Genomic DNA, 24,430 nt, shown 5'->3' with positions numbered 1-24,430 from the left:
CTCACAGCCCAAGAGGAAAAACAGAAGTATAAAATTATATTGGAAAGTGATCTAATCAGTGTGATAGTAGAATCAGATTCAAGGCATGGGATTGTCCAGAGGAAAAGTCTTTTTAAATTCTGTTTCTAACATGATGTTAAGAAGGAATAATGTGAGAGAAAATGCTTTAGGGAGGGAGCCGTCAAATAACCCAGCATCCTCCAGAAAGCATCCTGTTGTGGGTTGGTAGGTTCGAAGTGGAAAGAAGAAGGCCACAAATGCCTGGCTGTGCTATGATTAGGCTTCTGGTCCTCTCCTTCTCAGGCCAGTAGAGTGGCCTCCACTGTCAAGGCTATTCTGGACGTTCTGCTGTATCCCCTAAAGGACAGTTTCCTGCTCCAACAAATTCCACTCTCAAAAGTATTTTCCTAGCTGGATTTAACCAGTCTTAGTGATTTCCTAATTAACGTCCATGACACGCTTGAGCTTCACTCTTTGTCTCAGCTCCATCTTTTTGGAGCAGGAGTTCTCAAACCGAGAGATGAAATAGAATAGAAAAGAGAATAGCAGAGGCTCTCACACATCATAAAAAGGAGAATTGTTTTGTGAAACTTGTTTCGTGTGTGTGTGTGTGTGTGTGTGTGTGTGTGTGTGTGTGGTGGTTGCGGGTCACAATGCCCAGTGTATGTCTTAACTGTGGATCATTCAAAAACACAGCTCTGCCACGTGATGAATCCAGAGCACGTTTGAGGTTGAACAGGCTTCATTTGCCATGTGTAGATACTGAATTCAAGTTCAAGGAACAGATTCCTCTCAGGGGCTAATGACACCTGCTTTCTTTATTCTTGGAATTGTAGAGTTGGAAATGCCATCTGAGATATTCTAGGAGGAAAAGTTTAGTGTAGTGTGTTTTAAATTATAAGCCACAGCACTCCAGTGACTGGCAAGATCAATTTACTGGTCTTTTATCAGCATTTTTTAAAAAGAGAAGTAAAAAGGAAAGGAAAACGAGAGAAAGAAAGGAGAAAATGAATAAAGTAATAAAGCTAAGTAATTTTTCTTGAAACTTTTTTCAGCTTTGTACTCATGTATACATATTGTGTGCATAGGTATATTTACTATGGAAAAATGTATTTCTTAATGTGAGTCAAGGTCAGAGACACTGAATTAAGTTCCAGCTCCCACTCTGATCAGTAAGTCACTTGTTACGTTATCATTCCTGATTGAGGGCCACCCAGCTTTGCTTTAATGTAGTCATGGAGGAACAGCTCATCCCTTCCAAGGCAGTCAGCTTCATCGTCAGTTATTTCTCATTGACATCAAAAGGTTTTCTTGCCATTGGCTTCTCTGTAAAAAACCACTGGGCCTCTTATTCCAACATGGAAAACCCAGACGCTTTCCATACTACATTTGTCTCTTAGGTAAACACACTGCCCTCACCTAAGTTTCCTCCACCCAAGCCGAGTAGTATCTGCCTCAAGTGGAGACGGGTCTAAGCCAACTTCTGCCCCGTGATCAGTGTCTCCTTAGGATATGGATTCTGGGACTTTTCAACAGCAGCTGGTCCAGACATCTACTTGATCTTGTGACCAATTTTTATAGTCCAATTATATGCCCCCACCATAGATCTTTGCCATACCAGGTTATCTCAGTCTTATAGCTATGAAATTAACCTTAAAAAAAAAACCTGACATTTTGCACTCATCCTGCTAAATTTCATTTTAGGTTGATTTTGCCCTTGTGTTTCTATATACTGAGGTAATTTTGAATTTTTATTCTGTGGTGCATCTTATTTTGGGATGCCACATCCCAGGCAATTATTTACATTCCTTAAATGTCTTCTGACTATTTTAAATACAGCTGGTTATCGACTCTTTCTTCTGACATTGGGCTACTGAAATTCTTTTATGTTTTCAACTTTTTCATAGAGGTTCTACAGTTAAAGGTAAAGGATCAGAGCTGAGCATTCCATCCTCCCTTGAAGACTTTTTATCCTATCAATTTTTTCTTCCTCTTAACCACTTGAATCATTCTTGGGACAGTCCTTCCCACCTTCTCATCTGCCTGTTCACCCATTCGAGCCTCTCTGAGACATGTGGCAGGCTCATAATTTAGAAACCCATTCAAACAATAGTAACTAGTTTTCAACATTTATCTGGAAGAGAGGCAGAACATCTAGGAACGTTTAGCCTTTCTTAACCATTTCTCCCATGACCTTCAATGAAGTCTTTCAAGTCAGTTAAAGTCAGAAACCATGTATTTTGAATGATACATAATACCTTGACACTCTTCTTTTTAGATAAATTCTGTAAATATGCATCAATTTGCCATTCGTTTAATATAGGGCTAAGGTCTTTTCTTTGAATGTGGGCCCACTGTTTTGAGCACCCCACTGATATTCTTGCACAAACTATACCTATCAAGTATTACCTGCAATTTCTACCTAAAGTTTTTTTCAAGTGAACCAAAATACTTAGTTATTTGCAGCTGACTGCAGAATTCTTCTAGAATTTTATAATTTCCCCCAGTCTTTTGCATTTGTCTCACATTTATCTAGTTTTTTAAGTGATTCAGCTTTATCAAAGTCTTTCAAAAACATTTCACATAGCTATCCCTTGTATTTTTGTATTCATATGCCTCTGGTTTATCAACTATGAAGTTAAATAACAATTAAAATAAATACAAACATCATAAACAGGTTTGGAAATAAACACAACTGACCTTGATAAGCCAGTATCTCAATTGGTGAAAACAAAGGCAGATCACTGGTTAATTTGGTCAGGCAGAGGTTGACAAGGAAGCCTTGACTACGTGTGTACGCAGAGAGGCACCACCAAATACTTGTTTACCTACGAATGGCTAATGTTTTTATAAGCTGTACACATCTTTTGTATAGATGATTCATATCAGGGACTGATATCACATACTCTTTTTAGATAACTCACTTGATATTTTGCATTTAATTAGCACTTAATAAGCTTATGTCACACACAGAGCTGATGCTGCTCTGGTCTCTCCTCCACCATTCCTTTTCAGTTATCTATGCCCAAATACATTCAAAATCTAAGTTAAATTCTTCCTGGTCCTCATAGACTTCCCTCAGGATTCTAGTTCACAATGACCTATTCAAATACAGCTCTTGAAATGTGCTATTTTGCGCTGGCTTCCTGCTGGTCCTTAGAAGTACTGTTTCTGCACTGATGCTCAGATGTATTATATCTCCAGGTTATTAGATTATAAACTTCCTGGTGTATTGTATCCCCAGGTTATTAGATTCCATCCTGGAATGGAACTGTGCTTATACTTCTTTGGAGCCTCCTGGAATATAACTTCTGTGATGGTGCCTGGTTGATAATCATTCCTCATTTGCCAATTGACTAGCCCATGGCGGCTACCTATGGGTTTGGTGGTATCAAGAAAAATGATTGTTCACTAAGGTTGAGATTGGCAATGGGCAAGGTAGTCATAATAACAGAAAGATGTGCCACCCACTGGTTCTGTGACTTTGGGTAAATTATTTTCCTTCAGTGACCATGTGGATAGACTGAGAGACCGTATCAGATTGGTCACTCTCAAAGCTTTTGGGATCATGATTTTATCTTTGAGGATCTAATAAATGTGAAGGACCCTTTACTTAGAAAAATAAAATACGTTCATGTATAAAATCTTGGATACAATTTCTAAGAGCCGCATTCTCTATCCCACACCTGAACTCTCCTGCCCAGCAACCTTCTAAAGGGGAGCCACTGATCTCCTGAAGTATAGGGTGCCTGGCTCAACCCTATCTCACTACTGGCAAAATGCTTGAAGTGTATGCCCTGATGATGGCTGTCCATGTCTTTTTTTTTTTTTTCTTTGAGACAGGGTCTCACTTTGTCACCAGGCATTGTACATTGGTGTGATCACAGCCCACTGCAGCCTAAACCTCCTAGGCTCAAGCAATCCTCCCACACCCAACTTTTTTTTTTTTTTTAAGTTTTCTGAAGAGAACAAGGTCTCACTATGTTGCCCAGGCTGGTCTTGAACTGCTGGGCTCAAGCGATCCACCCACCTCAGCCTCCCTAGTAGCTGAGATTATAGGTGTGCACCACCATGTCTGGCTATTTTTTTTTTTTAATTAAACATAGTTAGACAGTCTCACTGTGTTGACTAGGCTGGTCTTCAACCCCTTGGCTCAAGCCATCCTTCCACCTCAGCCTTCCAAAGTGCTGGATTACAGGTTTGAGCCACCCTGCCCGGCCAGCTGTCCATCTGTTCCTGGGGTGTGGCAGCCCATTCTCAGTTAACTTACTAGTGTTGCTATGGTGATCTGACCAACAACTTTGTAGTTAGGATAAAGTAATTTTCTTTAGTCAAAAAAAGATAAAGATTTTTTTGGGGATGATTTAAGACAGTTCTTTTGCCTGGTCATCTCTTTCTCAGCCTCACCTTTGTACTTTTGTACTTAGAGACTCTAAAAACATTCCAATAAAAAACTCGACAAAATCAGAGGCAAAATGTTAAAGGTTTTGAGGTGGCATTCAATCTGCATGAGCTCATCTCTCTTGCTCTATAGAATACAAATAAATGCTAATGATTTCAATCTCTTATTTGCTGGAAATAAGTTTTTCTTTTCTGCATTAAATGGACAACATGTACAAAATAATCTCCTTTTTGTTTTCCTGTAGTTTCTACATGAAGATTGTTGCAGGTATTTGTGGGTAGTCCTGGGTAAATAACAGCACACTCTGAGAATAGATATGGGTTATTTCCTTCTAAATATCACAAGGGAAGCTTAGCAAAGGTTAATAGGAGGGTTTTATCTAAAGATCATATCTTTTCTGACTTTACTTTTAGGTATCCCCTGTGGTTTTCCTCTGCAAAGTGATTTTGTTCTAATTTGAGTTTGTAAATGTGCTTCCTTCTACTCATGGGTTTTTCTCTTTGATGATAAAGTTAGTTTACATGAGAATTCCATCTTTGGGGAAAGGATATCAGGAAAGAGAAACCAGCCCTGCTTCCTCCGTGGGTATACCCTGTGAACTCTGCTTTTCCAAACACATTAACACACTACCCCCAGCTCTGTGAGTTTGAGGAAGCATCATTTACTGGGTGTAAGGACTCCATCTGGCTTTCAATCATTCCTGCTAATGAAAAACTGGGTGAGCTCAGATAAAGAAATCCGCTGTTCACCCCGGCATCTTCTTTTAGCAAAATGAATCTCTATTTCCTTGCCTGGCAAGTTGTTCATCAAAGACAAACAGAACTTTTTTGTTTCCTGCCTTCCTCTAAATATCTGTGAGCAGAGGCATTTAACAACAGAACACCCGAGAGGTGGGCAGGGAGCGAGCAAAGGGATTGGAAATAGCCTCTCACCCACCATCAGTCCAGTTTTCCATCCATTATTAAGGGGCTTCTCCATCCATTATTAAGGGGCTTCTAAATCTAACCTCATCTTACCAATCCAGGTTGGCCTCACCTTTTATCAGCTATGTGACCTTGAGCAAGTTACTTACCCATTCAGTGCCTTAGTTCCCTTCTCTGTCAAAAAAAAAAAAAAAAAAAAAAAAAAGGTGGGGGTGTTTAATATTAGTACTTACTGCATAGGGCATTTTGAGAAGTAAATGAGTTAAGGTATTAGAATAGTGCTTGGTAGGTGGAAAGCCCTTGATGTTATTAGCCATTAACACAAAACCTCTGCTCCACTTAGGCCATTCACACTATCCTCAGGCCATGCACAATTATTTCTGACGTTTATCTTGTAGTTCTTATTACCTGGAATGCGCTTTTTTCTCCCCTGCAACTGGGATGTCCATGTAGAGCAGCGCTATCCAGTAGAAAGGCAATGCAAGCCTATGTGAAAGTTTACATTTTCTAAGAGTGGCATTTAAAGGGTAACAAGAAAGAAATGAAATGAATTTCAATAATATATTTTAACCTGCTGTATCCAACATATACTCATTTAACATACAACCCATATAAAAATTGAGATATTTCATATTTTTTTCTTTAAATTTCTTTACATTTTACACTATAGTACATCTCAATTCAGACACATTTCAAGTGCTGACTACCACATGGGGTACCACATGGGGTACCATACTGGATCATGCAGGTATACAGAAAGCAGGCAGCTGTAAGTTACTAGTTCTATGAATAAATCCCTTGACTGGTACCTGCTGAGTGTTTACAATTTGATTCCGGGTACTAGCCTGGAGATACATATCTTATTTGATCTTCATGGCAGTTTACTTAGGTAGGTCCTTTTATTATTCCCATTTTACAGATGGGAAAACTGAGTCTTAAAGAAATTAAGTAGCAGCTAGTGAAGAGTCAGGGTTTGAACTCCAGAGCTCATCCTCCCACCTTCTGTATATTACCTCCCACATGGGAGCTCCAAGCAAAGGTCTGCCTTCTCTGTAGGGTCCTCCGAAGGACATGTAAAAATTCAGCACGAGTTGGCATAGTTGTATAATTTGTTAAGACTAAAAATGTCCATGAACAGATTCTTCTTGGGTTTTCCCATGGCAATTCATGCAATTAGTCACCCTATAAAACTTAAATTTGTTTATTTTGTGAACAGATTGTGAATAGATGGAATCTATGTTCTTCTGACCTCTGGGGATGGAGACTGTCAAAGGGAGGATTGTTTATGAAACATCTGGAAGGCAGAGTCCTTGAAAGTGAATTCCTATGTGAAGATCTTTTCATCATATAGAGGGCCTTGCAAGGAAAAGCGGATGGTCTTTAAGCAGCGTTTAAAACTGACCCTGAAAATAATCTACGTTTTTATCGGCAGGGACTTGCAAATGATGACTTGTGATTTCAAATCAGGATGACTTTCACATAGGAAATGTTAACTTACCTTTACAAGTATTGCTCCCAGAGTTCAAATACCGTTAGTTTACACAGCCGGCTAGCTTCTCTTTCCTCTGGTATTTCTGAACTACTGCTTCTTTTTTTTCTAATTAATAAAGGCCAGATTTCGACAAGAGGTGGACCTTAATCCATGAACGGATCCAGATGGACTCCATGGTTATCAAGGGCCTCGATCCAGATACCAACTACCAGTTTGCCGTGAGGGCAATGAATTCCCATGGCCCCAGCCCCCGCAGCTGGCCCAGCGACATCATCCGGACCCTCTGTGAGTATCGTGGCCCTTCTGAAGGACAGAGGGAGCTGCATATCTGTGCTTGCCTCATGAGGACTCTCTTGACCTGGATGCCGTGTGGAAGGACAGCCTGGAAAACAGCTAATCCCAGGCTTTCCTCCTGCGGTTTTCCCAGCCCCTGGGAAGTTAGAGGCATCAACAGGGACACCAGCTGTTTCTATGTCCTAGAGCTCAACAGAGGATTTATTTTTGCATCATCCTTGGGAAGTCTGAGGTCAGTTTTCTTTCACAGTCACACAACAGACCACATAGCAAAATGATGTACAGTTTTCCCCTCCTTTTCATATTTGTAAAAAATGAGTTTATCTTAGAACCATAGGAGAAAAAACTAAGGCTCCCCTCTGAGGCTTCAGGGTTCGTGTTTGCTTAAAAATCAAGGATGTTCAAAAAACATCAACTCCTCTGAATGATGGTCTAGGAGTATCAAAGAAGTTGAGTGCAGTCATGGAGCTGGGGCTGTTAGCCAGTGGTCAAGTTCCCACAGTGCCTAGGAGATGCTTGGGCCAGTGTGTATCAAATCACTGGGAGTTTTGTGAAAGTCACATTCCATTTTTGGTCTGGGTTTTAACAAACCCACGCGATGCCAAGAACCATTCTTGGATTGTCAAGGATTTAGACCACTTTGTCAAGCCCAGCCTAGTTTAGATGTTTTTTGTATTTGGGGAACAGAGGGAGTATTTCTGTAAACCTAGATCCCTGTGTAGCATGGAGAGCTGAGAATGGAAATTTTGGCGCTTTTTTGTTTGAAAACTGATCTTTTTTTTTTTTTTTTTTTTTAACTTCTGGTGTACATGTGCAGATCTTGCAGGATTGTTACATAGGTATACACATGGCAATGTGGTTTGCTGCCTCCGTCCACCCGTCATCTACGTTAGGTATTTCTCCTAATGTTATCCCTGCCCAATCCCCCCATCCCCTGCTATCCTTCTCCTAGCCCCCCACCTTCCAACAGGCCCTGGTGTGTGATGTTCCCCTTCCTGTGTCCATATGCTCTCATTGTTCAACACCCACTTATGAGTGAGAACATGTGGTGTTTGGTTTTCTGTTCTTGTGTCAGTTTGCTGAGAATGATGGTTTCCAGCTTCATCCATGTCCCTGCAAAGGACACGAACTCATCCTTTTTATGGCTGCATAGTATTCCATAGTGTATATGTGCCACATTTTCTTTATCTAGTCTGTCATTGATGAGCATTTGGGTTGGTTCCGAGTCTGCAATTGTAAACAGTGCCACAGTGAACATACATGTGCATGTGTCTTTATAGTAGAACAATTTATAATCCTTTGGATATATACCTAGTAATGGGATTGCTGGGTGACTCTGATCTTTTCAGTGTTGCCAGTGCATTCCTCTGGAAGGACCCTGCTGCTCCTCTGGGTCCTCTTTACCCAGGAAAGACGATGTCAGAAAAGAGCAAGTGCTGGTAGCTGGCTTAACCAGCCAACACGAAGCCCTGTTTTATTGGTTAGTGGAACTGAATAAACTCCTCTCCTCACAAGGCACCCACACAGCCGACATCCAAGGCCACTGCTGTGTTCAGGGGTAGAGATTCAGGAGGTTCCCCAAATCTGAGGAATTTTGGCTTCTTTGAAAACAACCCTCACCCTAACCTTGAATGTCGGGTCTCCTTTTGTCAAATTAAATTATTGGGTTATACAGGGAGGCTATACTCCAAAACACACATGTACACACACACACGCACACATGCACACACATACACACACACATATGCACATTCTCATGCAAACTATAAGTGCTATTGATCACCCAGAAAAAAGTTGTTTTCATTCTTCTTCTTTACAATTTGCTTAAACTTCCCAGGCACATGCCAAGGGATGATGGCCTTCTTCTTAGAAGAAATGTTAATGATTCTATTTCAAAGGACCTTGTTTGATGACTCTTTGGCTGAACTTTGTGAAGTAACAGGAGCTAGGGTATGACAGTACTTTGAAACTCTGTCTTTTCGTACTACAAAGTGAGCAGCCACTTGGTGCTGTGTCCCACCCACCCTTCCCGTGAAACTCCTGCGCTCATTTGTAAGCCTCTCCAGGCTCACCTCTCTTAGTCTGTCCCTTAGCGTCCCCTCCTCCATAGAGTCAAGAATGTAGAAGAAAGGTGAGATACAACAGCACATGCTGATTTAGATGTGCATATAGAGACTGCAGTCAGGGAAGGATAGGTGAGTTGGGGCACCTCTCATACTGCTGCATTTTTTTTTTTTTTTTTTTTTTTGAGTTGGAGTCCTGCTCTGTTGCCCAGGCTGGAGTGCAATGGTACGATACGATCTCAGCTCACTGCAACCTCCACCTCCCAGGCTCAAGAGTTTTCCTGCCTGAGCCTCCCAAGTAGCTGGGATTATAGGCACCTGCCACCACACCCAGCTAATTTTTGTGTTTTTAGTAGAGACAGGGTTTCACCATGTTGGCCTGGATGGTCTCTTTGGCCAGGCTGATTTCAAACTTCTGACCTTGTGATCCACCCACCTCGGCCTCCCAAAGTGCTAGTATTACAGTTGTGAGCTACCGTACCTGGCCTCATACTGCTACCTTTTTAACAAAAACACTAATCTGGTCTTGTAGTTTCTGATTAGAATTTCCCCACTGCTGGATCCTGCTTTTCTAGATTAAGTGGATAAGTTATGTGAAAGTGTTTACAGATATGTAACATTTTGTTATAATTGGTCTGTTATGTGAAGTAAAATTTTTAAATTTCAAAGTAACTGTGGGCAGGGAAGGTGGACAAAACCATACTAAATCAGTGAAAATTCTCAGTTATAAAACTATCTTAAATAGACATAATTTTACTGCTTTAGGTATATACAGTTACTCAGATCAGAATAACAAAATGTATTAGATGAATTGTTTCATGAATACAAAAGAAAGTGCTGTAAGTAGTATTTCAAGTGTGATTTTCCTCCTGATCACTTCTGATATTTTGGAAAACCCTTTATTCTGGGACACATTTATGTATTTTTATTTTGGTATTGATTTAGAGTATTATTTTGCTTCCAAAATATGCTTTTCCTGTATGTAAAATTACCTATTTACCAAATAGCACTATCTGAATGATAATAAATTTGAAGTATCAGAGCTACCCTGGGGAACGCATGCAATAAGCCAGACATCGTGCTGGGTGCTTTACCTACAAAACCCAGTTAATCCTCACAGAAACACTGTGCTGGAGGAATAATGTCCCCTTTTTACAGATTTTAAAAATTGAATTTTGAAAGGTCACATATTTTGGCAAGATTGATTATTGTAAAGGCAGGATCTGAACTTGGGTTTGGCTGACTGCAAAGCTGCTTCTTTGAGTGAGAAACATTTAGAGAAGGCTATTCTTGTAATGCAAAGTAACGTGAAAATGGTTCATGTCAACAATTAATAAAAGACAAGACAGTCTATGGACTAAGGAGACTCTGACAGCACAGAATAAACCTCTAAAAGTTGTTTTGTTTTTAATTTTAGATTCACAGATACATGTGCAGGTTTGTTGTATGAATATATTGCACAATGGTGAGATTTGAGCTTCTAGTGTCCCCAACACCCAAATAGTGACCATTGTACCTAAGAAGTAATTTTTCAACTCCTACCTCCGTCCCAACCTCCCCCCTGCCCTTTGGAGTCCCCAGTGTCTGTCATTTCCATCTATATGTCCCCATGTGTCAATTATTTAGTTCCCACTTGTAAGCGAGAGCATGCAGTATTTGATTTTCTTTTGTGAGTTATTTCACCTGGAATAGTGACCTCCAGCTTCATTCATGTTGCCTCAAGGACATGAGTTCGTTCTTTGTTATGGCTGTGTAATATTCCACAGTGAATAGTGCTGCAATAAGCTTACAAGTGCCGGAGACTTTTTCATATAATGTTTTCTTTTCTTTTGGGTAGATGTCCACTATTGGGATTGCTGATTCAATGATAGTTATATTTTTAGTTATTTGAGAGGTCTCCATACTGTTTTGCACAGAGGTTGTACTAATTTGCATTCCCACTAGCAGTGTGTAAGTCTCCCCTTTTCTCCACATTCATGCCAACATCTGATAGCAAAACTGGCATCAAATCAAGTAAACATTCACGTAGATGGTAGGGAGTGGAAGCAGTGAGGATGGGATAAGCCCAAGGTGTAGAAATACAATACTGGCCTCACAGATTCATTCAGAGTAGTGTTTTTTTGACTGGTCATTCTGATTGGTGTAAGATATCTCATTGTGGTTTTAATTTGCACTTTTCTGATAATTGGTGATATTGAGTGTTTTTTTCTTGAGTTTTTTCCACTTGTATGTCATTTTTTTTTTTTTTTTTAGAAATGTCTGTTTATGTTGTAACCACCCAACAGGTTTACCTTTTCTGCTGCCTAGACAGAGCCTATTTCTCAAGATAGGGAAATTGCAATGGAGAAAGAGTAATTCACACAAAGCCAGCTGTGCAGTAGACCACAGTTTTATTGCTACTCAAATCAGTCTTCCTGAGCATTTGAGATAGAAATTTTTAAAGATAATTTGGCAGGTGGGGGCTCGGGAAGTGTGGAGTGCTGATTGGTCAGCTTGGAGATGGAATCCTAGGGGGCCGAAGTGAGGTTTTCTTGCTGTCTTCTGTTCCTGGGTGTGATCACAGAACTAGTTGATCCAGATTACTGGTCTGGGTGGTGTCAGCTGATCCATCCAGTACAGGGTCTGCAAAATATCTCAAGCACTGATTTTAGGTTTTACAATAGTGATGTATCCCCAGGAGCAATTTGGGGAAGCTCAGACTCTTAAAGCCAGTGGTTACATGACTCCTAAATCATAATTTCTAATCTTATAGCTAATTTGTTATTCCTACAAAGGCTGACTGGTCCCAGGCAAGACGGGGGTCTTTGTGGGAAAGGGCTATTGCCAATTTTGTGTCAGAGTCAAACTGTAAACTGAATTCCTTCCCAAGGTTAGTTCAGCCTGTGCCCAGGAATGAGTAAGGACAGCTTAAAGGTTAAAAGCAAGATGGAGTCAGCTAAGTCTGATCTCTTTCACTGTCATAATTTCCTCTGTTTATAATTTTTGCAAAGGTAGTTTCAATGTCCCTTGCCCACTTTTTAATGGGGTTATTTTCTGTTGAATTGACTTCCTTGTAGATTCTGGATATTAGTCCTTTGTCAGAGGCATGATTTGCAAATATTTCTCCCATTTGGTTGGTTGTCTGTTTACTCTGTTGATTATTTTTTTGGCTGTGCAGAAACTTTTTAGTTCAATTAAGTCCCATTTGTCCATTTTTGTTCTTGTTGTATTTGCTTTTGGTTTTAAAATTTGTAAGGTATATGGCACATACAGAAATATGAGTAAAACATATATGTGAACTGAAAGTCAACCCATATAAATCGGTATAGTCCTACTATTTTACGGCTGGCAGCCCTTTAGATTAGTTGGACCCAAACCAAGACAGATAAATGTTTTGAACATTATTCTGCAACTGTAAGATTAGTATTTCTACATGTGGGGCTTGTCCCAGTCTCGTTTCTCTCACTCCTCACCATCTCCGTGAATATTCGCTTGATTTGATGCCCACTTCGCTCCTTGAACAGCCAACCTCACAATACAATGTTGAAGGAGACCACAGAGGCTAAGATCCCACCCAGGACACAGGCCACTCCCTGGGCTCCTCTACGGCCTGTTTATCTTAGGCCTAATCTCTTTTGTAAGAAAATATAACCCTTCAGCCCTACTAACTGGAGAAGCTTTTACTTCTCACTGAGCCTATTAATGCCGGGTACTATTAGCAGCTTAATTCCTTAATGGGGCAACTGGAAGATCTTAGTTGCTCTTGTGCTGGCAGTTAATGAAAGCCAGGGCCCAGTGTTATCGTTAAGTGGCACATAGCTGAAGTAAGAAAGGAGGATGGTTTCGGTGGTTCTACCGGAATGTTGAGAAGTCTGTGCAGTGTCCATATCTGATTCCAGCTCCACAACGGTATAAGTAGAAGGGGGAGGAAAAAGCAAGACGTTAGTGTCTAGGTCCTCTAATGAGAACTAGGATTATTTTGGTGACCTCGAATAATAAGGATGTGACCCTGTGTCTACATGTTCTTCCATCCTTTCCTGGGAGGCGTTCCACACAAATCAGCGCCTGTTTTGTTTCCGAGAGAAAATACAAAGAAGACCAAAATCACAATCTCTCACTCATTACCCCTATCCTGCTGCATTTTTTTTTCCCTGCAAGAAAGAAACACCAGCAGCATTACAGTTGCTTTGATCTGGTAAATCAGGCGGTTGGTGTACAGAACTAGGGGCTTTGTAAAAGACGTACTCATCCCATCCACTGGCCACCAACTACTGAGCTTGAAGCTTAGTGAGGTCATTCTTTCATCAAGTAGAATGAAAGCCAATAAAAAGGACATGAACCTGGTAAATAATAGAAATGGCAGAAGTAAAAAGGTTACATGCCTTTCTTCTTTTTCCCAAAACCAGGAATTTAATAAAAAATAACTTACATGAGTAATCAACTATAGAATTATGTAACTTTTCCTAGGAATAGAACTTGGTCTTAACTACCAAAACCACTTAATTTTTAGGGTACTATCCTCATGATATGAGCAGAGAAAGAGCAAATATGTTTTTCACTGAAGTGAACTGGTATCCTTAGATCAGTTCCTAGGAGATGATATTGTTTCTGTTCCTAGCAAAACCCGTTTTGCTCTTTTCTGAAGCATTTACTGTTTCTTGGGCTTGGAACTCTCTTCCCCTAGATCTTTCTATGATCATGCTGCCAGCCTCCTCCCTTTCTTCTTTCAGATCCTAGCTGAAAGGTCACTTTCTCAGGTAGCCTTCAGGTTTTCTTGAGACAGAGTCTTGGAGTGCAGTGCTATGATCTCAGTTCACTGCAACCTCCATCTCCTGGGCTCAAGCAATCCTCCCACCTCAGCCTCTTGAGTAGCTGGGACTAGAGGCACACACCATCATGCCTGGCTAATTTTTGTTATTTTTTGTAGAGACGAGGTTTTACCATATTGCCCAGGCTGGTCTCGACCTCCTGGGCTCAAGCGATCTGCTCCCCTTGGCTCCCAGAGTGCTGGGATTACAGGCCTGAGCCACTGTGCCCAGCCCCAGGTTTCTGTGGTCTCAGCCTAATGCCCTGCTTTATTTTTTCCATAGCACTTTCACTGCCTGCATCTTTTTTATGCATCGTATTGTCTGTATCTCCTCTCTAGGATAAGGTCCATATTGGAGCAGAATGACTTGTTTAATGTTGATACCCTATACAAGGTCTGCACTCAATGAATATTAATTGAGTATGTAAATGACTGAATGTGACTTAACAAGCCAAGAGTCTGTGACTACTTTGGCAATTGGATAACTCCCTCCTGCTACTGTATAGGAAATTCAAAGACAACGTGAAAGGAAACAGTTGTTCTAGAAACCTATTTAGGCCAAAAGTGAATTTCCCATTGGCAAGATTCATAGACAAAAGTGAACTCCCAGAATTGCAGTGGTATAAATAAGGAAAAGGTAAACAAACAGAGTTAAAGAGGGAGGAAGAGAGAAACGCAGTGAATTTAAATTCAAGGCTGTAAGGATGAGATTCTAGTTCTAAAAAGAGTAGTTTGCTGATGGGGGTTGATGAAGGGAGAGACTTGTTTATTTTTTGAGACGGAGTCTCTCTGTCGCGCAGGCTGGAGTGCAGTTGCTGGATGTTGGCTACTGCAATCCCTGCCTCCCAGATTCAAGCGATTCTCCTGCCTTAGCCTCCCAAGTAGCTGAGTCTACATGTGTACACCACCACGCCCGGCTAATTTTTGTATTTTTAGTAGAGACAGGGTTTCGCCATGTTAGCCAGGATGGTCTTGATCTCCTGACCTCTTGATCTGCCCCCCTTGTTCTCCCAAAGTGCTGTGATTACAGGCTTGAGCCACCACACCCGGCCAGGAGAGACGTTTTCTAATCCTCTTTCAAACCAAGTGCTCATTTACCCCTGTGTTCTTACTTGATCATTACAATAAGCATTAACGTTTCTAGACTACCTTTTTCTCCTGTTTCTAATAAGGCTAATTATGGTCTCATATCCTCAGGGATTACATAGGGGAGTATGAGAGATGTTTTCGTTTGGTTTAGTTTTTGCCGTACTGTTCTCCCCATAATCTGTTTTCTTCTACAGTTTCAGAAACACACTCTTCCACTGAGTGAAGAAAAACACACTCTGGCTCAAATCAGATTTCTTTTTTTTTTTTTTTTAAATTATTATACTTTAACTTCTGGGGTACATGTGCAGATCATGCAGGATTGTTACATACACATGCCATAGGGGTTTGCTGCCTCCATCCCCCCATCATCTACATTAGATATTTCTCCTAATGTTATCCCTCCCCAATCCTCCCATCCCCTGCTATCCCTCCCCTAGTTCTCCCACCGCACAACAGGCCCCAGTGTGTGATGCTCCCCTCCCTGTGTCCATGCATTCTCCTTGTTCAACACCCACTTATGAGTGAGAACATGTGGTGTTTGGTTTTATGTTCTTGTGTTTGCTGAGAATGATGGTTTCCAGCTTCATCCATGTCCCTGCAAAGGACATGAACTCATCATTTTTTATCGTGTATATGTGCCACATTTGCTTTGTCAAGTCTGTCATCGATGGGCATTTGGGTTGGTTCTGAGTGTTTGCTATTGTAAACAGTGCCGCAATGAACATACGCATACCTGTGTCTTTATAATAGAACAATTTATAATCCTTTGGGTATATACCCAGTGATGGGATTGCTGGGTCAAATGGAATTTCTAGTTCTAGATCCTCGAGAAATCACCACATTGTCTTCCACAAAGGATGAACTAATTTACATCCCACCAACAGTGTAAAAGAATTCCTAGATCTCCACATCATCTGCAGCATCTGTTGTCTCCAGATTTTTTAATGATCACCATTCTAACTGGCATGAGATAGTATCTCAATGTGGTTTTGATTTGCATTTCTCTAATGACCAGTGATGATGAGCATTTATTCAGATGTTTGTTGGCCACATAAATGTCTTCTTTTGAGAAGTGTTCATTTCCTTCACCCACTTTTTGGTGGGGTTGTTTGTCTTTTTCTTGTAAACTTTTTTAAGTTATTTGTAGATTCTGGATATTAGCCCTTTGTCAGATGGGTAGGTTGCAAAAATCTTTTCCCATTCTGTTGGTTGCTGGTTCACTCTAATAATTGTTTGTTTTGCTGTGCAGAAGCTCTTATGTTTAATTAGATTCCATTTGTCTATTTCCATTTTTATTGCCATTGCTTTTGGTGTTTTAGTCATTGCCTATGCCTAAGTCCTTGCCTATGCCTATGTCCTGAATGGTATTGCCTAGGTTTTCTTCTAGGGTTTTTATGCTGTTAGGTCTTATGTTTAATTCTTTAATCCATCTGGAGTTAATTTTTATATAAGGAAGGGATCCAGTTTCCGGTTTCTGTACATGGCTAGCCAGTTTTCCTAACACCATTTATTAAACAGGGAATCCTTTCCCCATTGCTGTTTTTTGTCAGGCTTCTCAAAGATCAGATGGCAGTAGGTGTGTGGCATTGCCTGCAAGACCTCTGTTCTGTTCCATTGGTCTATATCTCTGTTTTGGTACCAGTGCCATGCTGTTTTGATTACTATAGCCTTGTATTATAGTTTGAAGTCAGGTAGCATGATGCCTCCAGCTTTTTTTTTAAATTATTATTATATATATATATATATATATATATATATATATATATATATATATATATATATTTTGCTTAGCATTGTCTTGGCTATGCAGGCCCTTTTTTGGTTCTATATGAAGTTCAAGGTTGTTTCTTCCATTTCTGTGAAGAAGGTCAATAGTAGCTTCATGGGGATAGCATTGAATCTATAAATTACTTTGGGCAGTAAGGCCGTATCATGATATTGATACTTCCTAACCATGAGCATGAAATGTTTTTCTATCTGTTTGTGTCCTCTCTTATTTCCTTGAGCAGTGGTTTGTGTTCTCCTTGAAGAGGTCCTTCATTTCCCTTCTTAGTTGTATTCCTGGGTATTTTATGATGTTTATAGCAATTGTGAATGGGAGTTCACTCATGATTTGGCTCTCTGTTTGTCTGTTACTATTGTATAGGAATGTCTGTGATTTGTGCACATTGATTTTGTATCCTGAAACTTTGCTGAAGTTGCTTATCATCTTGAGGAGATTTTGGGCAGAGACAGTGGGGTCTTCTAACTATGCAGTCATGTTGTCTGCAAACAGAGACAGTTTGACTTTCTCTTTTCCTAACTGAATACCCTTTATTTCTTTCTCTTGCCTGGTTGATCTGGCCAGAACTTCCAATACTATGTTGAATAGGAGTGGTAAGAGAGGGCATCCTTGTCTTCTGTTAGTTTTCAAAAGAAATCCTTCCAGTTTTTGCCCATTCAGTATGATATTGGCTGTGGGTCTGTCATAAATTTTATTACTTTGAGATACGTTTCATTGATACCTTGTTTATTAAGAGTTTTTTAGTAAAAAGGGCTGTTGAATTTTGTCAGAGGCCTTCTCTGCATCTATTGAGATAATCATGCGGTTTTTGTCTTTGTTTCTTTTTTTTTTAATTGCATTTTAGGTTTTGGGGTACATGTGAAGAACATGCAGGATTGTTGCATAGGTACACACATGGCAGTGTGCTTTGCTGCCTTCCTCCCCATCACCTATATCTGGCATTTCTCCCCAAGCTATCTCTCCCCAACTCCTCACCCCACACTGTCCCACTCCTATTTCCCTCCAACAGACACCAGTGTGTGATGCTCCCCTCCCTGTGTCCATGTGTTATCATTGTTCAACACCTGCCTATGAGTGAGAACATGCAGTGTTTGATTTTCTGTTCTTGTGTCAGTTTGCTGAGAATGATGGTTTCCAGATTCATCCACGTCCCTACAAAAGGACACGAACTTATAGTTTTTTATGGCTGCATAGTATTCTATGGTGTATATGTGCCACACTTTCCCTGTTCAGTCTATCATTGATGGGCATTTGGGTTGTTTCCAAGTCTTTGCTATTGTAAACAGTGCTGCAGTGAACATTCATGTGCATGTGTCCTTATATTAGAATGATTTATAATCCTTTGGATATATACCCAGTAATGGGATTGCTGGGTCAAATGGAATTTATGTTTCTAAGTCCTTGAGGAATCACCACACTGTCTTCCACAATGGGTGAACTAGTTTACACTCCCACCAACAGTGTAAAAGTGTTCCTATTTCTCCACATCCTCTCCAGCATCTGTTGTCTCCAGATTTTTTAATAATTGCCATTCTAACTGGCATGAGATGGTATCTCAATGTAGTTTTGATTTGCATTTCTCTAATGACCAGTGATGATGAGCATTTTTTCTTATGTTTGTTGGCCTCATATATGTCTTCTTTTGTAAAGTGTCTGTTCATTTCCTTCACCCACTTTTGATTGGGCTTGTTTGTTTTTTTCTTGTAAATCTGTTTTAGTTCTTTACAGATTCTGGATATTAGCCCTTTTTCAGATGGGTAAAAACTTTTTCCCTACAAAATTAATCTTTATGTTGATCATCTGAACATTAAAAATTAATGTAAACAGAAAAAATTATTTTGTATTGATTTGCATATTTAATTCTGTTTCCTAGACATATTACCCCCTAATATTGCATACCAAATTTTTCTCAAAATTGTAATTTTTTTCAACCTGGTCTTATCATTTTAGACTTTGCCATAAAATTGCCTGCAATTTTCTTCAGAATGGAATGTTATAATTAATAAATTTGAAATCACTGTCAAAAACAAAACAAAACAAAACTTTTTCCCATTCTATTGGTTGCTGATTCACTCTAATGATTATTTCTTTTGCTGTGCAGAAGCTGTGGAGTTTGATTAGGTCTCATTTTTCTATTTTGGCTTTTGTTACCAATGTTTTTGGTGTTTTGGTCCTGAAGTTCGTGCCTATGCCTATGTCCTGAATGGTTTTGCCTAGATTTTCTTCTAGGCTTTTTACGCTGTTAGGTCTTATGGTTAGTTCTTTAATCCATCTGGAGTTAATTTTAGCATACGGTGTCAGGAAGGGGTCCAGTCTCTGCTTTCTATACATGGCTAGCCAGTTTTCCCAACACCATTTATTAAACAGGGAATCCTTTCCCCATTGCTTGTTTTTGTCAGGCTTCTCAAAGATCAGATGATTGTAGATGTGTGGTGTTGCCTCTGAAACCTCTGTTCTGTTCCATTGGTCTATATCTCTGTTTTGGTACCAGTACCATGCTATTTTGATTACTGTAGCCTTGTAGTATAGTTTGAAGTCAGGTAGTATGATGCCTCCAGCTTTGCTCTTTTGGCTTAGAATTGACTTGGCTATGTGGGCTCTCTTTTGGTTCCATATGAAGTGTTTTTTTCCAGTTCTTTGAAGAAGGTTATTGGTAGCTTGATGGGGATAGCATTGAATCTGTAAATTACTCTGGGCAGTATGGCCATTTTCACGATATTGATTCTTCCTAACCATGAGCATGGAATGTTTCTCCATCTGTTTGTGTCCTCTCTATTTTGTTGAGCAGTGGTTTGTAGTTCTCCTTGAAGAGGTCCTTTACATTCTTTGTTAGTTGTGTTCCTAGGTATTTTATTCTCTTTGTAGCAATTGTGAATGGCTGTTTGTTCTTGATTTGGCTCTCTTTTAGTCTGTTATTGGTGTATTGGAATGCTTGTGATTTTTGCACATTGATTTTGTATCCTGAGACTTTGCTGAAGTTACTTATCAGTTTAAGGAGATTTTGGGCTGAGATGATAGGGTCTTCTAAATATAAAATCATGTTGTCTGCAAATAGAGACAATTTGACTTCCTCTTTTCCTAATTGAATATCCTTTAGTTGTTTTTTGTTTTTTCTTCTTGCCTAATTGCTCTGGCTAGAACTTCTAATACTATATTGAATAGAAGTGGTGAGAGAGGACATCCTTGTCTAGTGCCAGATTTCAAAGGGAATGCTTCCAGTTTTTGCCCATTCAGTATGATATTGACTGTTGGTTTATCGTGAATGGCTTTTATTATTTTGAGAGCCGTTCCATCAATACCTAGTTTATTGAGGGTTTTTAGCATAAAGAGCTGTTGAATTTTGTCAAAGGCCTTCTCTGCATCTACTGAGATAATCCTGTGGTTTTTGTTTTTGGTTCTGTTTATGTGGTGGATTACGTTTATAGACTTGCTTATGTTGAACCAGCCTTGCATCCCTGGGATGAAGCCTACTTGATCATGGTGGATAAGCTTTTTGATGTGCTATTGCAATCGGCTTGCCAGTATTTTATTGAAGATTTTTGCCTCTATGTTCATCATGGATATTGGCCTGAAGTTTTCTTTTCTTGTTGAGTCTCTGTTGGGTTTTGGTATCAGGATGATGTTGGTCTCATAAAACGATTTGGGAAGGATTCCCTCTTTTTGTATTGTTTGGAATAGTTTCAGAAGGAATGGTACGGGGTCCTCTTTGTATATCTGGTAGAATTTGGCTGTGAACCCATCTGGACCTGGGCTTTTTTTGGTTGATAGACTATTAATTGCTGCCTCAACTTCAGCCCTTGTTATTGGTCTATTCAGGGTTTTGACTTCTTCCTGGTCTAGGCTTGGGAGGATGCAAGTGTCCAGAAATGTATCTGTTTCTTCCAGGTTTCCTAGTTCATTTGCATAGAGTTGTTTGTAATAATCTCTGATGATGGTTTGTATTTCTTTGGAATCTGTGATGATATCTCCTTTATCGTTTTTTATTGCATCTATTTGATTATTCTCTCTTTTTATTAACTGGCTAGTTGTCTGTCTATTTTGTTGATCTTTTCAAAAAATCAGCTCCTGGATTTATTGATTGTTTTGAAGATTTTTTTGTGTCTCGATCTCCTTCAGTTCCACTCTGATCTTAGTTATTTCTTGTCTTCTGCTAGGTTTTGAGATTTTTATCTTGCTCCCCCAGCTCTTTCAATTTTGATGATAGGGTGTTGATTTTAGATCTTTCCTTGCTTCTCATGTGGGCATTTATTGCTATAAATTTTCCTCTAGACACTGCTTTAAATAAGTCATAAAGGTTCTCTTATGTTATGTCTTCATTCTTGTTGTTTTTGAAGAACATCTTTATTTCTACTTCCATTACATTGTTTATTCAGTCAACATTCAAGAGCCAGTTGTTCATTTTGCATGTAGCTGTGCAGTTCTGAGTTAATTTCTGAATTCTGAGTTCTAACTTGATTGCACTGTGGTCTGAGAGACTGTTTGTTATGATTTCCATTATTTTGCATTTGCTGAGGAGTGATTTATTTCGAATTATGTGGTCAATTTTAGAGTAGGTGTGATGTGGTGCTGAGAAGAATGTATATTCTGTGGATTTGGGGTGGAGAGTTCTGTAACTGTCTATTAGGTTCACTTGTTCCAGGTCTGAGTTCAAGTCCTGGATATCCTTGTTAATTTTCTGTCTCATTGATCTGTCTAATATTGACAATGGGGTGTTAAAGTCTCCCACTAATACCGTGTGGGAGTCTAAGTCTCTTTATAGGTCATTAAAAACTTGCTTTATGTATCTGGGTGCTCCCGTATTGGGTGTGTATATATTTAGGATGGTTAGCTCTTCTTGTTGCATTGATTCTTTTACCATTATGTAATGTCCTTCTTTATCTCTTTTGAACTTTGTTGGTTTAAAATCTATTTTATCAGAGACTAGATTTGCAACTCCTGCTTTTTTTTTTTTGATCTCCATTTGGTTGGTAAATCTTCCTCCATCCCTTTATTTTGAGACTTTGTGTATCCTTGCATGTGAGATGGGTTTCCTGGGTACAGCACACTGATGGGTTTTGGCTTTTTATCCAGTTTTCCAGTCTGTGTCTTTTGATTGGGGTGTTTAGTCCATTTACATTTAGGGTTAATATTGTTATGTGTGCATTTGAGCCTACCCTTTTGATGCTAACTGGTTGTTTTGCCTGTTAGTTGATGCAGTTTCTTCATTGTGTCAATGCTCTTTACCATTTGATATGTTTTTGAAGTGGCTGGTACTGGTTGTTCCTTTCTATGTTTAGTGCTTCTTTCAGGAGCTCTTGTAAAGCAGGCCTGGTAGTAATGAAATCTCTGAGTGATTGCTTGTTCTTAAAGGATTTTATTTGTCCTTCACTTATGAAGCTTAGTTTGGCTGGATATGAAATTCTGGGTTAAAAGTTCTTTCAGGATGTTGAATATTGGCCCTCACTCTGTTCTGGCTTGTAGGGTTTCTGCTGAGAGATCTGCTGTGAGTCTGATGGGCTTTCCTTTGTGGGTAGCCCAGCCTTTCTCTCTGGCTGCCCTTAACATTTTTCCCTTCATTTCAACCCTGGTGATTTATGTGCCTTGGGGTTGCTCTTCTTGAGGAATGTCTTTGCAGTGTTCTCTGTATTTCCTGGGCTTGAATATTGGCCTGCCTTGCTAGGTTGGGGAAGTTCTCCTGGGTAATACCCTGAAGAGTATTTTCCAGCTTGGATTCATTCTTTCTGTCACATTTAGGTACACTTATCAAACATAGATTGGGTCTTTTCACATAGTACCATATGTCTTGGAGACTTTGTTCATTTCTTTTTAACCTTTTTGCTCTACTCTTACCTTCCCATTTTATTTCATTGAATTGATCTTCGACCTCTGATATCCTTTATTCTGCTTGGTCAATTTGGCTGTTGAAATCTGTGTATGCTTTTTAAAGTTCTCATATCGTGTTTTTAAGCTCCATCAATTCACTTATATTCCTCTCTAAGCTGTTAATTCTCATTAGCATTTCATCAAATCTTTTTTCAAGTTCTTAGTTTCTTCCATCAATTCACTTATATTCCTCTCTAAGCTGTTAATTCTCATTAGCATTTCATCAAATCTTTTTTCAAGTTCTTAGTTTCTTTGTGTTGGGTTAGAACATGTTCTTTTAGCTCAGAAAAGTTTCTTACTATCCACCTTCTGAAGCCCGTTTCTGTCAGTTCATCACACTCATTCTCCATGCAGCCTTGTTCCCTTGCTGTTGAGGAACTGTGATCCCTTGTAGGAAGAGAGGCATTTTGGTTTTGGGTGTTTTCATCCTTTTTGCACTGGTTTCTTCCCATCTTTGTGGATTTATCTGTCATCTTTGTGTTTTTTGACTTTTAGATGGGGTCTCTAAGTGGATGTTCAGTTTGTTGATGATGAAGTTATTTCTTTCTGTTTCTTAGTTTTCCTTCTAACAGTCAGATCCCTCTGTTGTAGGACTGCTGAGGTCCACTCCAGGCCCTGCTTGCTTGGGGATCACCTGCAGTGGCTGCAGAACAATAAGGGTTGCTGCCAGTTTCTTCTTATGTTATATTTGTCCCAGAAGGATACCTGCCAGATATCAGTCTGAGCTTCCTTTATAAGGTGACTCTTTGGATATACGGGGGTCAGGGAGCTGCTTGAGGAGGCAGCCTGTTCTTTATAGGAGCTCAAGTGCTGAGTTGTGAGATCCATTGTTCTATTCAGAGCTACTGGGCAAGTACGTTTAAGTCTGCTGCAGCAGAACTCATAAATGCCTTTTTTTTCCCCCAGGTGCTCTGTCCCAGGGAGGTAAGGCTTTATTTATAAGTTTCTGTCATGCTGTTGCCTTTTTTCAGGGCTGCTCTGGCCAGGGAGGAGGCATCCTAGTCACAGTCTGCCTACAGAGGCTTTGCCGAGCTGCTGTGGTCTCCACCCAGCTGCCGTGTCAACTTCCCTGCAGTCCCTCTCTGCTTTCACTGGGAGCTGCAATCCTGAGCTGCTCCTAATTGGCCATCTTCCCTGAAATTCTTCTTGGTTCTGTTTATGTAATGGATTTCATTTATGGATTTGTGTATGTTGAACCAGCCTTGCATCCCAGGGATGAAGCCGACTTGATCATGATGGATAAGCTTTTTGTTGTGCTGTTGGATTCAGTTTGCCGGTATTTTATCAAAGATTTTCACATCAATGTTCATCATGGATATTGGCCTGAAATTTTCTTTTTTAGTTGTGTCTCTGCCATGTTTTGGTATCAGGATGATGTTGGTCTCATAAAATGAGTTAGGGAGGATGCCCTCTTTTTGTAATGTTAGGAATAGTTTCAGAAGGAATGGTACCAGCTCCTCTTTGTACATCTGGTAGAATTCAGCTGTGAACCTGTCTGGTCCTAGACTTTTTTTGGTTGGTAAGCTATTAATTACTGCCTCTACTTCAGACCTTGTTATTGGTCTTTTCAGGGATTCAGCTTCTTCCTGGTTTGGTCTTGGGAGGGTGCAAGTGTCCAGGAATTTATCCATTTTTTCTAGATTTATTGGTTTATTTACATAGAGGTCTTTGTGGTAATCTCTGATGGTAGTTTATATTTCTATGGAATCATTGGTGATATCTCCTTTATCATTTTT

The 24,430-nt window shown here is 39.8% G+C and overlaps 1 protein-coding gene across 2 annotated transcripts in view; it reads left to right on the top strand.

Moving 5' to 3' along the window:
• Positions 1–24,430, top strand: part of EGFLAM (EGF like, fibronectin type III and laminin G domains) — a 230,142-nt gene that overhangs the window by 112,260 nt on the left and 93,452 nt on the right. For both annotated transcript variants that reach the window (XM_074386512.1, XM_074386510.1), the window contains exon 6: positions 6,936–7,102. In XM_074386512.1, coding sequence (XP_074242613.1) covers positions 6,936–7,102 — 167 coding nt within the window. The remainder of the gene's footprint in view (positions 1–6,935; positions 7,103–24,430) is intronic.

The sequence above is a fragment of the Saimiri boliviensis genome, chromosome 1, assembly GCF_048565385.1.
Source record: "Saimiri boliviensis isolate mSaiBol1 chromosome 1, mSaiBol1.pri, whole genome shotgun sequence".
Lineage (NCBI taxonomy): Eukaryota > Metazoa > Chordata > Mammalia > Primates > Cebidae > Saimiri > Saimiri boliviensis.
Note: the sequence above shows the minus strand (reverse complement) of the source record. Positions and strands in the feature narration are given on the sequence as shown.